At 42.7% G+C, this 13,038-nt stretch overlaps 1 protein-coding gene across 3 annotated transcripts in view; it reads right to left on the reverse strand.

The window, feature by feature from the left end:
* The window catches only part of SCYL3 (SCY1 like pseudokinase 3), a 55,497-nt gene that overhangs the window by 16,352 nt on the left and 26,107 nt on the right, over window positions 1-13,038 (reverse strand). For all 3 annotated transcript variants that reach the window (XM_075833495.1, XM_075833494.1, XM_075833493.1), the window contains exon 9: window positions 12,704-12,875. In XM_075833495.1, coding sequence (XP_075689610.1) covers window positions 12,704-12,875 — 172 coding nt within the window. The remainder of the gene's footprint in view (window positions 1-12,703; window positions 12,876-13,038) is intronic.

The following is a 13,038-nucleotide window of genomic DNA, read 5'->3' on the forward strand; positions in this document are numbered from 1 at the left end:
CTCTTGCGAGCAGGGCTCTCACTACTTTTGTTTGAATTAATTTGTGTTGCCACTATGCAAGGTCTATTTTTGAATGTACATGCTCCCTCTGAATTGTAAAGTGCTGCGGAAAAGATTGGTGCTATATCAAGATTATTATTAATCACTACTTGTTTGGCCAGTGTATTGAATATAGTATCTTTGGTTTTAAAAATTTTACTTATCAGCATGACATCCCTTTATTTTTTAAATCTAACAATGCTCAATTATTTAGTAGCACATGTTGACAAGATAAACGTTACGAATGATTTTGATGTTTATAAAGATTCTAATAAACCAATCTTCTGGTACCTCCAGCCAAAAATAAAAACGGTGCTCCTGGAACATTACGTACAGCTACTTTGGGCAGTCTCTCAAAATAATATGCAATGGACTTCTTCCATAACTCAACACCTTTAAACAATGTGACATAAAGAGGGTGTATGAAAAGGAATCTCACTCTTATCCACAGGTTGTGTCTGGTATTGCAGTTCAGCCCCATTTATAGACAAGCACAGGAACAGCTGAAAACAGCTCTTCATTGTAAAACCCACCAAAGCATTGACCAGCCCTGCGCTTACGATTATGATAGGAAGTGGTATATTGAGGTTAAGAGAGCCCATACCTACATTTTTAGGTTTTGGCTGTCGTTAAAGAGGTTTTCTCACCATAGACGTATGGCATATAAACTGTATAAGCCATAAAAGTCTGATCGGTTAAGGTCGAACCATTGTATAGATCATTCTGTACCATTTATTGAATTTAATGAAGAGTGACCATGCACATGTGGCCACTTCTTCGCTTGGAACAAACCAGGATAGAAATCTATGGTGGGAAAAAACACATCAGCTTCCGTTCATTGGCTTCGTTCGATCTGTTCCTCGGAGGAACTGATGAATGGAAATCTAAATGGAAACCATAGCTTCCGTTTGTGGAAACAATAGTGTAGTCTACTTTCTTGCATATAAAGCTGCATAACACCTGTAAAAAAAAAAAGCCTGTGATAATCTAAACTTGCATGCATTTGGGGCAACATTTTGAAATGGTCTTTTTGTACATTCCTTTTTAAAATCCTATTTAGGTCTATGCAGCAAAAATCTGGTTTAAAAGCCATATAAACGGGCTGGATGAGAAGTGACAGACTGAAACTAATGTAGTTATAGAGAGATCAGATTGACACAGACCTTTAAATTGGCAACATGCATGTTTTTAGAAAACACTAGATTACAATGAACTGATGACCGATTATTACACACACTAACCCACAGAAATATAGTTATTAAAATATTATTTGCATTAGTTCTACAAGAAAAAAAACCTTAATAAAAGGGGGTAAAAGGATTTAAGAGTAACATGGAATAAGATGCAGCAGTAAATTTCAGAAATGTACCAAAAGGTTTTTTACATGGTTATGTAACGTAAAGGAACCAACACAGTAAACAGTCTCTTGCGGTAAAGGTTTCATAGGAGATTAGAAGAGAAGAGGAGCCAATATTCCGCAACAAAGTCTGAATCCAACAGCTCAAAGACGTCAGACTCCAGTCGTGGGCAATTTCTTAGTCCAACCTTCAGGTATATTTAAAATTAGAATTAACAAATTTTGAGTGAATAAACACTTAGTGACTCTCAGAAATAGTCAATCCCTAGCGATGGGTAACGATGAAAATGGCAATGCATGGTTTGATGCGATAGACACAGGTACCTCAATTCCAAACAATGGAAAATCCACCACACAGTGGAAGCAGATGTCCAAAAATCATGTGTGAAGATGTATAATATTGCTGTCCTCGTAGCAGTAATAAATTTACACCCACAGATAAAATTACGACACATAAATGTATCAATATATAGATTGTGGTCCTGAAATAATTGTATAAATAATTTTTATGTACAGGGGTAGTTGTAACAGCACAAAACAGACTCGAAAGTCATAACATAGAAAATAGCCAATTGAGAAACAGTGTCAATCAAGGAGCGGTATGGAAGATTGTATGTACAAGTTATACTGTGTTTCGGGTGTTTAGCGAAAACTTTATATCCAATAAGATATTCTAACCAGGGCTGATGAATGATCTTGATGATGGAGAGTGAGAAGCAGAATAGCCTGTTCATCCTTAACTTGGGCCTCAACTTATATAGATGTTCAGGTTAGAATTTTCATTGTCAGCATACTTATATCCAATCAGGAGGAGAATGTAGAGATGAAAAAGGATAAGCTACAAAAAAAAACAAAAAAAAAACACAACAAATGCCAACATTTATTATAACACTGTCTAAAAAGAATTATTCCACGTAACAAGTATGCTTTATATTCCAGAGACCCAAACCAAAGTCTACATACGACCTGCTAACACCTGGGTAAACTGCCTTTATACCAAAAAACAAACTTTAAACTGAAACAAAGGTTCAAATCTGATGCAGTAAATGTTATGTTTTTTTTATACCTTGTCCATACATAAGCTGCATGCAAAACTAACCCCTGTAGCTGTGGTCACCTAAATTCACCTCAGAAATCAAAAAGAAGTATATTGCTTCTAGAATTCAATCACATTGTTGTTTTTTCTATTTGCTAATGAACCTTAGAAAAATTAAAGCTGTAATCAGATTGGAGGCTATGGGTAATTGATCCAGTTTTTCCAAGTACTAGTAATTAAAATCTTCCCAGTATATTACAAAGACTACAGCCCTAGAGCACCCCTTTCCACCCCCGTACTAACAAATCAGTTTTCGGATTGCGGGACAGAACATAATAAACCGACAGTCATCAGAGCATTGTTCTTACAGGCAATTCTGAATCTGCTGTTTTAGTACTATACACAGCTATAGTTTCAATACTATCAATTCCATCTGTGCCGCAGTCTCAAACCTAAAGGCTATGTGTTCTTTAGGCACTTATTTTTTTCTACAAGGGAGTGGCGTAACACAACAGAAGGATTGTTCCTATTCGTTTAACCTTTTAGATGCTGCGGTCAATAAATTATAAAAGTTATACAAATCACATTACATGTACACCAAAATGGTGCCATTATATAAAAGTTATGGCTCTTGAAACGAGACTATAAAAATAATAATTGCTGCGTCATAAAATGTCAAAATAAGCCGCATCTTGGGGGTTAATCACGTAAAATACAATTTTTTTTCTCGTCACTGTTTGATGGTTATTTTAACATATAACATGCCCTAGTTAGGGTCACTGCTTCAAATATAAATGGCAGGGGTTTCTTTTTTTTTCGATTGTGATTTTGTGGTTTCATTTTACCAAATGTTTTACTTTTATTTTTTTATGATGTGTTCCCCCACAAAAGTCAGAAAAGACCTTTGTTGTTTTTTGTTTTTTTTAGAACACCAAGTATTTCCCCTGTAACTGTATAGTAGCCCTAATTAACGGGTGAAACAGCATTGACACGGGGCAACGGTCAGGTCTGTGCTGGGTCTAGTTAGGTTGACTCAGCAGCAGGATCAAATGATCAGACCACTGGGGACCAAGTGATCACCGGGACCATTGTATACACAGGGCTCATATGCAATCGGAAAGGCAGTAGCGGCAAAATACAGTTTCTGCCTTCTCTTGAGTGTGCCTGGCTGTGTCGGACATCTGTGCAAGGGTTATTCTACAGTGACGTAAAAACTTGAGTATTGGCGCTCTTTAATGGGTTAAAAGAAACCAGCATTCACGCAGCTGTAAGCTATGATTAAGGGCACAAAGTCTGAAACACGTAAGCGATCTCTGTCTGCTACCATGTGATACAGTCATGGATGTTCCATGAATTAATAAAAGTCAAGCTTTATAAGCAAGTTGTGCCTGTTGCAGTAGATTATTAATCAAGCTTACTGACGCCAAAAGGATTTTCTTGTGAAGTTCAGCCTACTTCCACTAGTTTTGGCTACCACTTCAGAGACCATACTCCATTTGCAGGAACTGAGATAATGATGTACTCAAGTAGTAGAAGCCAAGAAAGTAAGGCGAAAAATAAAACCACATTGCATAAATGAACCACTCCAGTATTTAAGACACAAATAAAATAAATGCAACCTAGGACTGGTCACAGCAGCATTTTAAACAGAGAAGAAATAGGAGGAGGTGAACCTGCGTTCCCAATGAAGCTGATGAGAAAAACAGGATTTTTTTTATTTCTTACCGTAAAATCCTTTTCTTGTCCAGTTCATTTGGGGACACAGACCGTGCATAACATGCTATTGCCACTAGGTGGCTTGACACTAAGAAACAAAAAAGTGGTCCCTCCTACAGGATATACCCTGCCCACGGACACTGAGCTATTCAGTCTGTCTGCAAGCAATAGAAGAAGCAGATCCAAGGTAAGATAAGTATGTCCATCACTATAGGGGAATCCCTCAGACTGACAACCATGAACAAAAAAAACCTTTGAAAAAAAATATAAAATAAAAGTACAACGGGTGGGAGCGGTGTCCCCAATGAACCAGACAAGAAAAGGATTTTACAGAGAGTACTTAAAAAATCCTGTTTACTCGTTCATTACATTAAGGGACACAGACCATTGGATATCCTAGAGCAGTCCCTAGGGGTGGGAACAGAACACAGGACATGGTCAGCTATTTCACAGATGCCTGCAAGAGCTTGCGACCTACGGAAGCATGTGTAGAAGTAAAGGCATCCACGTGTTAAAATTTGACAAAAAGGTGTGAAGAATACCACGCCGCCTTGCACAATTGAAGGGCAGAGGCCCGATTGCACACAGCCCAGGAAGCCCCAACTGCTCTGGTAGAATGGGCCATGACCCAAAAAGGGGAACCTTTTCCCGAACCCGATAAGCTTTGCAAACAATCATTTGAATCCAGCAAGCAATGGTGGTCTTAGAGGCCACCAAACCATTCCTGAGACCCACCGAGAAAATGAACAGGGAATCCAACGGCCGGGAGAAAGCAGTGATGGAAAGGAAAGTCCGCAGGGCGCGAACGACATCCAGGTTGTGGAGGGAATACTCCCTCAGATGACTGGGAGAAGGAAAAAAACACGGCAAGACAATATCCTCATTCATGTGGAATTCCAAAACAACTTTAGGCAAAAATGGAGGAAATAATCTCAATAGATTTTACACAGACTGGATCTATACAACTTCCTCTAAATCCAGATACACCATTTGTTACTCCGTAGCGTACATCATGCACTTACTTGTAATATGACCATTTCCTGGACAGTTGATGCGCCGCACTGTTCCGATTTTAAGTTTTTATATGTATTTCTATCTTTTCTAGATAGTGTCTGTATATGTACATAATTGAAAATTATGAATGTACTATATCCTAATTATGTATATGGAAATTGCCTATATTTGTCTAGATCACCTGTCTATATCTCCTTAGTGCCTGATGAAGGTCGCACGACCGAAACGTTGCACTTAAGCCACTGGCATCAGAGAAAATTAAAATATTTTTTTTCTCACTTTTCCAAGAGAGTGCCGAATATTTATTTTACATGTCTTGATAAAGGATCGGAAACTGGGAACGGTAAGGGAGAGCAAACATCTCAGAGACCCTCCGGATGGAGGTCACCGCAACCAGAAAAAAACACTTTCCAGGACAGAAAATTAAAGAAAAAAAAAAATGCAAAAAAAAGTCTTAATGTCAGCTTTGGACTCCAACGGGGGACCGAACAAGATGGCAAGAGCAGACACTTGCTCCTTCAGGAAGCTGAGCAGCAAACCTTGATCAAGACCACTCTGAAAGAGGAGAGAATTCTGGACAAAGAAAAATGCAAGGGGGGGGACGGACATGCGATCCGCACACCAACGAGAAGGTAGGCATCCATGTACAATGTAAATGCGGACTGAAGGTTTTCTAGCCTTAAGCATAGTGAGGATAACACTTTCCGAAAGACCACGAGCTCTCAGAATAGCGGCCTCAACAGCCACGCTATTAAACGTAGTGACCTTAAATTCTGGTGGAAGAGAGGTCCCAGAGAGAGAAGGTTGGGATGGAGAGGCAAGGGCCACTGGTCCGCATACCAACAACTGTGCGGGCAATCCGGGGCTACCAGAATAGCTGGGATCCCTCCTGCCTTGAGCCGTGGGAGGAGCCGCAGCAGGAGAGGCAGAGGAGGAAAGACGTACAGGAAACAGAAGTCAGACCACAGCGACACAAGAACGTCCAAGGCACAGACCCACGGGTCTCGGGGAGATGTGGAAGGGGATCTGTGGTTTGAAACAGGAGGCCATCAGGTCCACAACCGGAGACAAAGTTGGTCGAATATATGCTGGTGAAGAGACCACTCCCCGTGATCCACCATTTCGCAACTGAGAAAGTCTGCAACCAAGTTGTCGACCTGGGGAATGTGAACTGCCATTATAACTGGTTAGTGAGCATCCATCCAGACTAGGATCCTTGAGGCCTCTGCCATCAACTACACCCTGAGAGTGCCGCCCTGGTGATTTAGATAAGCCACGTCCGTGACATTGTCCATTTTAACCTGCACTGGTTGTCCGGATAGTGGCGATGTCCAGTGCAGTAGGCACAGAAAAATGGCTCTTAATTCCAGAAGATTGATTGGAAGAAAGGCCTCCTGTGGGGACCACAGCCCCTGAGCCGTGAGGATCAAAAATGTGTCCCACCCATCGCTTGAGACTGGCATCCATGGAGAGTATCAGCCAGTTCAGCGCACTGGAGAACAGCCGGATAGGTGATCCACCACCAAAGCGAGCGACTGAGAAGGGAAGAATGGGAAGATCACCCGCTGTAGAAAGAGTGTGGAACTGCGCAAAGGTAGTGGTCTCGGGAACCCACATGCAGAGGCGGAGCAAAGTCGGCACAGTCTTCTGTAAGGAACGAATAAGTCCTAAAGAATCAAGAGATGCTCCAGAGGAAGGAAAACCATTATCGAGCAAGTGTCGAATGAGACCCCCAAGAACATGATCTGCTGTGATGGAGACAGGAAAGACTTGGACCGATTGATGATCAAACTGAACCGAAGAGTGATCTGGAGAGCAGTCTCGTTATCCTACCTGGAGGAGAGTGGACCAGAATGTCAGCTAGTTAGAAGGTGACCGACACCCCCTCCCCCCCCCGTGTGCAGAGGAGCGCCATGACGACGGAGAGAACCTTCATAAAAGACTATCTGGGCCGTGGCCAGGCTGAATGGGAGGGCCACGAACTGGTAATGACGAGACAATACCACAAAGCTCACGTTGAGTAAGGCAGATAGGCGTCCTTGATGTCCACAGAGAAAAATTCCCCGTATTCCATGGAAGCAATTACAGTCTAGTGATTCCATCCAAAAATTACGATCCCGAATGTGCGTGTTGAGACGCTTTTAGTCCAGAATGTGCCGAAACGTACAGTCCTTTTTTTGTAGACGACAAAAAGGTTGGAATATAAATCCCGGAATCTTTAGCTCAAGGGCACCGGAATGATGACCCCTGAAAAAGCAGTGGCCCTTGTGGGGGACTGTGGAAAAGCGGACTGAAAGAAAACGCTCTGGAGGGAGGCTGGCAAATTCGATTTTGTATCCAGATACTAGCTCCTGAGCCAAGGCATCTGAAATGTGAGAGAGCCAGACATCCTTGAAGCGCAGAAGCCTGCCCTTGTGGTCTAGAGGATGTGGTGTTGGAGAACCCACGAGACTACCGAAAACGAGGACAGGCATTTTTGGCTGGAGTAGTGCGCTTAGGCTTATTTTTAGGAAGATGGGTGCCCTTGCCACCCGTGGCCTCTGAGATTTCATCCAATCTAGGTCCAAAGAGACGGTAACCTGCAAATCAGCAGACCAAGCTTTAAGCTAGGTAGCCCTGCGGATAGTGACGGAAGAAGCTGAAGCCCGAGCCACAAGATGGGCAACATCAAGGGCAGCTTCACAGATATACTTGGACGCATTGGAGAGAAGGAGAGACAGATCTACCAGTTCCTCCAGAGGAGGACCGGGAGCAGGGTTGACAGAGTTTATGCGCCCATTTAAGGATAGCTCTGCTAACCCAGACAGATGCAAAAATTGCACACAGAGGCCTCAAAAGTGGTTTTAGCAAGAGAGTGTAGACACAGCGTAAAAAAGGATCTTGGAAGAAAGAGGAGTCTGCCATAGGCAAAGTAGTATCCCTGGCTAAGCGAGAAACTGGAGGATCCACTGCCAGAGACCTAACCCATGTAGATAAATTCCGATCTTCAAAGTGGTAGAAAACATCCAGACAGCTAGAGTGAGAGAACTTTTTGTCTGGGTGCTTCCATTCCTTAGGTACAATACTGTCACGTTCCAAATGAGCTGAAAAAAGAGCCTGGGAAAGTTGAGGCTGAAGAAAGAAAAGTGCAAGGTGCAGAATCAGTGACCTAAAGGGCGTCATGGAAAGCTCTAATTGGTACCTCCACCAAGGTGGAGAGGGAGGTAGAATCCTTATCAACTGAATCAGAGTAAAAATTAGATAATTCGCCTTCAGACAAAACCTCTATGGGGGAGAGGAAGCACCAGACATGACTTATGGTGGAGGAGATAAAGCAGAAGAGGATGGCGAAAACAAAAGGCAGGCAAGAACCTGGTTCACTTACAGGGTCTGCCACGACAGGAAGACATGCATGGAGAGTCCATATGAGGATGGCAAGAACAGGAGTATGGAAGGCAGACATGCCACCCATAATGGACTGAGTGCCGTTCGCCAGGTTATCAACCGTCCGGAAAAGGGAATTAGCCCATTCCAAATCAGCACCCTTCATACCAGGGGTGACCAATACTGGGGGTGGCAGGGGTGCAGAAGCCACAGGCGTTTGGCTAGGAGGCCGGCATGCATCTCATAAAGGAAGTAGACGGACCACAAGGAAATTTAGTATTGCAATTGGAGCAGGCATAATAAACCATAAAGGTTGTCTGGCAGGAGGGTTACTAAACTTCACATTGAAAAAGAGAAGAAACCGAAAATACCAATTTAAAACTGCACAACAATAGGTACGACTATTCAGGGAGTAATGGCTACCTAACATAGCTCTGCTAGGATAATTGCACTGCCTGCACGTAGCTGTGCTAAGATAATGCACGTTCCTATAGGGAGTTAGCTTAGGGACTGCAGGCTAGGGCACCTGTTGGGGGGGGGGGGGGGGTAGAAAAGCAGCCGAGGGCTGATCCTACCCAGTTCCAAAGTGTCTGATCTCTCTCCTGAAGCAAGAAAGAATTTTACTCTGTTCAGGAAGTCCAGCGTCCCCAGCAGCATCCGTCCAAATGGAGTAGAGCAGAAAGTTGAAAGTTTTTTAGCCACATGAAACCCCAAAAATTGGATCAAGTGGTGTGGGATGATTGTGCGATGCCTTCAGTTAGTCGACGTGCCAGTTATCGCCACTTGTCGCAAACTGAAAGAGACCGAATCCTTGAACTGAGATACCTTGGTTTATCACTCCAGCAGATTACTACGCGCCTAGGCCGAGATGTCAGCACTGCTCAACGTTGCGTTTCTCAGAGGTTGGGAGAACAACGATGAATGGGAACGACAGCAAGAGGTGCGCAGAGGCGAACCTCTTAACAAACAGATCACTTGATTGGAAGAATGGCACATAGTAATCCATTCTGTACTGCAAGTGAAATTGGACGTCACATCCCAAGCCTAGGGCGGCAAACCATGTCAACACAACCCATTAGAAGGCCTTTTCACAACACTTGGCTACGAGCCAGACGTCCAGCTACAGGTGTTCCATTGACCACACGCCACCACCCTAAGGCTATCATGCTGCACAGCAAGATGGCAATGGGACGCTGGAATGGAGGTCTATCCTCTTCAGCGATGAGTCCCACTTTTGTCTCGGACGCAATGATAGCCAGAGATTGGTCTGGAGACCATGTGGGCAACGAAATGAAGAGGCCTTCACAAGAGAACATCACACCAGTCCTACTCCTGGGAGATTATGGTGTGAGATGGCATAATGTGCGGTAGCAGGACCCATCTAGTCTTCATTTGAGGTACACTAACATCTTGGAGTTACATTGATTTTGTAAGGAGCCAGTGGTACGGACATTTCTCCAAAGTGTCCCAGAAGCCACTTTTCAACAGGTCAATACCAGGCCGCACGTTTGTGCTATTGTGAGCAGCCTGCGTGGCATAAACGTGCTACCACGGCCTGCAGCATTTCCAGACTGGTCTCTCATCAAGCACATCTGGGAGGTCAGTGGTCGGCATTTGCAACGGGAGCTGCCAGCAGCCAATCTCGATGATCGTGCCCAAGTGCATTCAGCTTTGCAAAACATTCATCAGATAACCATTAATAACCTTATCAATAGCATGCCAAGGCGTGTAAGTGCGTGTATGTCTGTGCATGGTGCTCATACTTAATAAATCAATTTGTTTGGAATATTTTGTTTCCATTATTTTATCATTTGCATATCATTAACATGTCTATCGATACTGTAATTTCCACAATTCCAAAACTTTTCCATCTTGGTGTTGCAATTTCAATGTAGAGGAGTTTATAACAATGGGGGAAAGTCTGCTAGGGTTCAAACACAAAACTTGTGTACAATGCGAAGGATATTAAAGTAAAATTGAGTTTTACCCCTTACCAACTAGCATTTGTCCTTGAAGGTGTTGTCCAGTTTTTTTTGTTTTTTTTTACTTTTTTGTAGAATAGGAAATCATACAGTTTTGTAATATACATGTATTAGAAATTTTGCCAACATGCCTTTCTTATAGTGCATGAGGCCCCTATCACAGTAGAACGGTATATCCCACAGATTAGTCCTGTGTAATGCATCCACAGGATAACTGAATATGACTAGACATGGCCTCAGTCATGTGACGACGAGAACGAGAGAGAGAGCGAGAAGGAGAAAGAGCGAGAGAGAAGGAGAAAGAGCGAGAGAGAAGGAGAGAGAGCGAGAGAAGGAGAGAGAGCGAGAGAGAGAAGGAGAGAGAGCGAGAGAGAGAAGGAGAGAGAGCGAGAGAGAGAAGGAGAGAGAAGGAGAGAGAGCGAGAGAGAAGGAGAGAGAGCGAGAGAGAAGGAGAGAGAGCGAGAGAGAAGGAGAAAGAGCGAGAGAGAAGGAGAAAGAGCGAGAGAGAAGGAGAAAGAGCGAGAGAGAAGGAGAAAGAGCGAGAGAGAAGGAGAAAGAGCGAGAGAGAAGGAGAAAGAGCGAGAGAGAAGGAGAAAGAGCGAGAGAGAAGGAGAAAGAGCGAGAGAGAAGGAGAAAGAGCGAGAGAGAAGGAGAAAGAGCGAGAGAGAAGGAGAAAGAGCGAGAGAGAAGGAGAAAGAGCGAGAGAGAAGGAGAAAGAGCGAGAGAGAAGGAGAAAGAGCGAGAGAGAAGGAGAAAGAGCGAGAGAGAAGGAGAAAGAGCGAAAGAGAAGGAGAAAGAGCGAAAGAGAAGGAGAAAGAGCGAGAGAGAAGGAGAAAGCGAGGAGAAAGAGAGAATGAAGGACGTAAGAACTGCTCATACACAGACAGTGACAGACATGATGATGAGATGTTGCTGTATGTAGAAATACTTTATAACTTCTGCTCCTCAACAACCTATTATATACTTGGACACTGAATACCAGGAGTCACATGATGCAGGTCACATGACTGCCACCATCTTTAATCCATTTAGTTAACCAATGGGTGCATTTCTATGGACTAATCTGTGGGCTATACCTGTTTTTTTTTTTGTTTTTTTTAAAGACAAAGGCCACTGCACAGATATAAGAAAGGTATATGAGCAGAATTTGAAATACATGTATAATAAAAATCTGTATGATCTTCTATTCTATAAATAAATTAAAGGGGTTATGTGGGGACCAAAAATTATTAGCAGTGTACTCACTGCAGCATGTGAGTACACATTCTGGTCCCCCGTCTCGCTAATTCTGAGATTTTCATTGATTTTTATAGTGCTGCCGGGGGACCGAAGGTCTAGTTGCACAGCTTTCTTTGATGAAGATACGACTCTTCGTCATGTGACCGGCCCCACTATACTCTATGTACAAGCAGTAGCAGTAGCAATAGTACAGCGTGTACATAGAGTACAGCGGGGCCGGTCACATAACGACGAGTCGTATCGTCATCAAAGACCGTGCCACTAAACTTCCAGTCGCCTGGCAGCACTATAAAAAAATCGATGAAAATCTCAGAATCAGCGCGACGGCGGACTAGAATGTATATTAGCGAGCTATGACATGCAGATTGCGGGGTTCCATAGAGACAGTGGCATTTAAAATAAAGTACCACACAAATATATGAGTATTGATACAGAAATAATCTCTCTTCCTCTATAGATAAACCAAATAAATATAGGAATAAAAAGGCGCCAGGATATAACCCATATTATTTCTTCAAATATTGTGCCTACAAGGTGGCTCAGAACATTTTCCCAATGGAGTCTTGTGTGCATTACCGTTACCAAGCGAGGGAATATGTCCCTAAAGAATACCTTCCAGATCTTTCACGGGTCTATTTATAAAAATGTCGCTCATCTTGGATGAAAGTGCCTTTTGTGTAAAATGCAGTAAGTCTAAGCCTACTGTTAAAAAGGTATTTACTAGCTAAGATGGAAAGCCATGTTATGGAATCATTTGCGAGAAACTTTGGCAAACAAAGACTAATCATGTGAACTGAAACTTTCTATTATGAGGAGATAATGATCCTGTAATTTCCTCCATTTACGGCATAATTTTCACACTGCATTCTAGATGAAGACACTGCGCTTCTTTGTTGCCATTCTGAAAAAGTTATCTGAACAGAGACATGCTAAATTCAGTAATTTGTATGTAGTTACCTTCAGGAGTTGTATCTGCAATTTTTGTAAATCCTGGGATCGTACTTTTGAAAATCTTAACCCTTCCACCACCAACTACTACTTCTGGTCCAAGTAAACACACCAAAGCTGCCAGGCCACGAAGGGTTACAGACACTAATAAATCACTTGTATCACGTAAACCCAGGAGAACCTAAAAAGAAATGTACATAAAATCGGTTACACTGTTGTGTATATTAAGAATTAGAAAAGCAGTTTAATTATTACTACCAAACACAACAGCAAATCTTCGTAAGTAAAAAGGTTACACAGAACAAAGTTATAAAGAACTAAAATGTACACTACAAATAAGCAAA

Source organism: Rhinoderma darwinii, chromosome 7, assembly GCF_050947455.1.
Source record: "Rhinoderma darwinii isolate aRhiDar2 chromosome 7, aRhiDar2.hap1, whole genome shotgun sequence".
Lineage (NCBI taxonomy): Eukaryota > Metazoa > Chordata > Amphibia > Anura > Rhinodermatidae > Rhinoderma > Rhinoderma darwinii.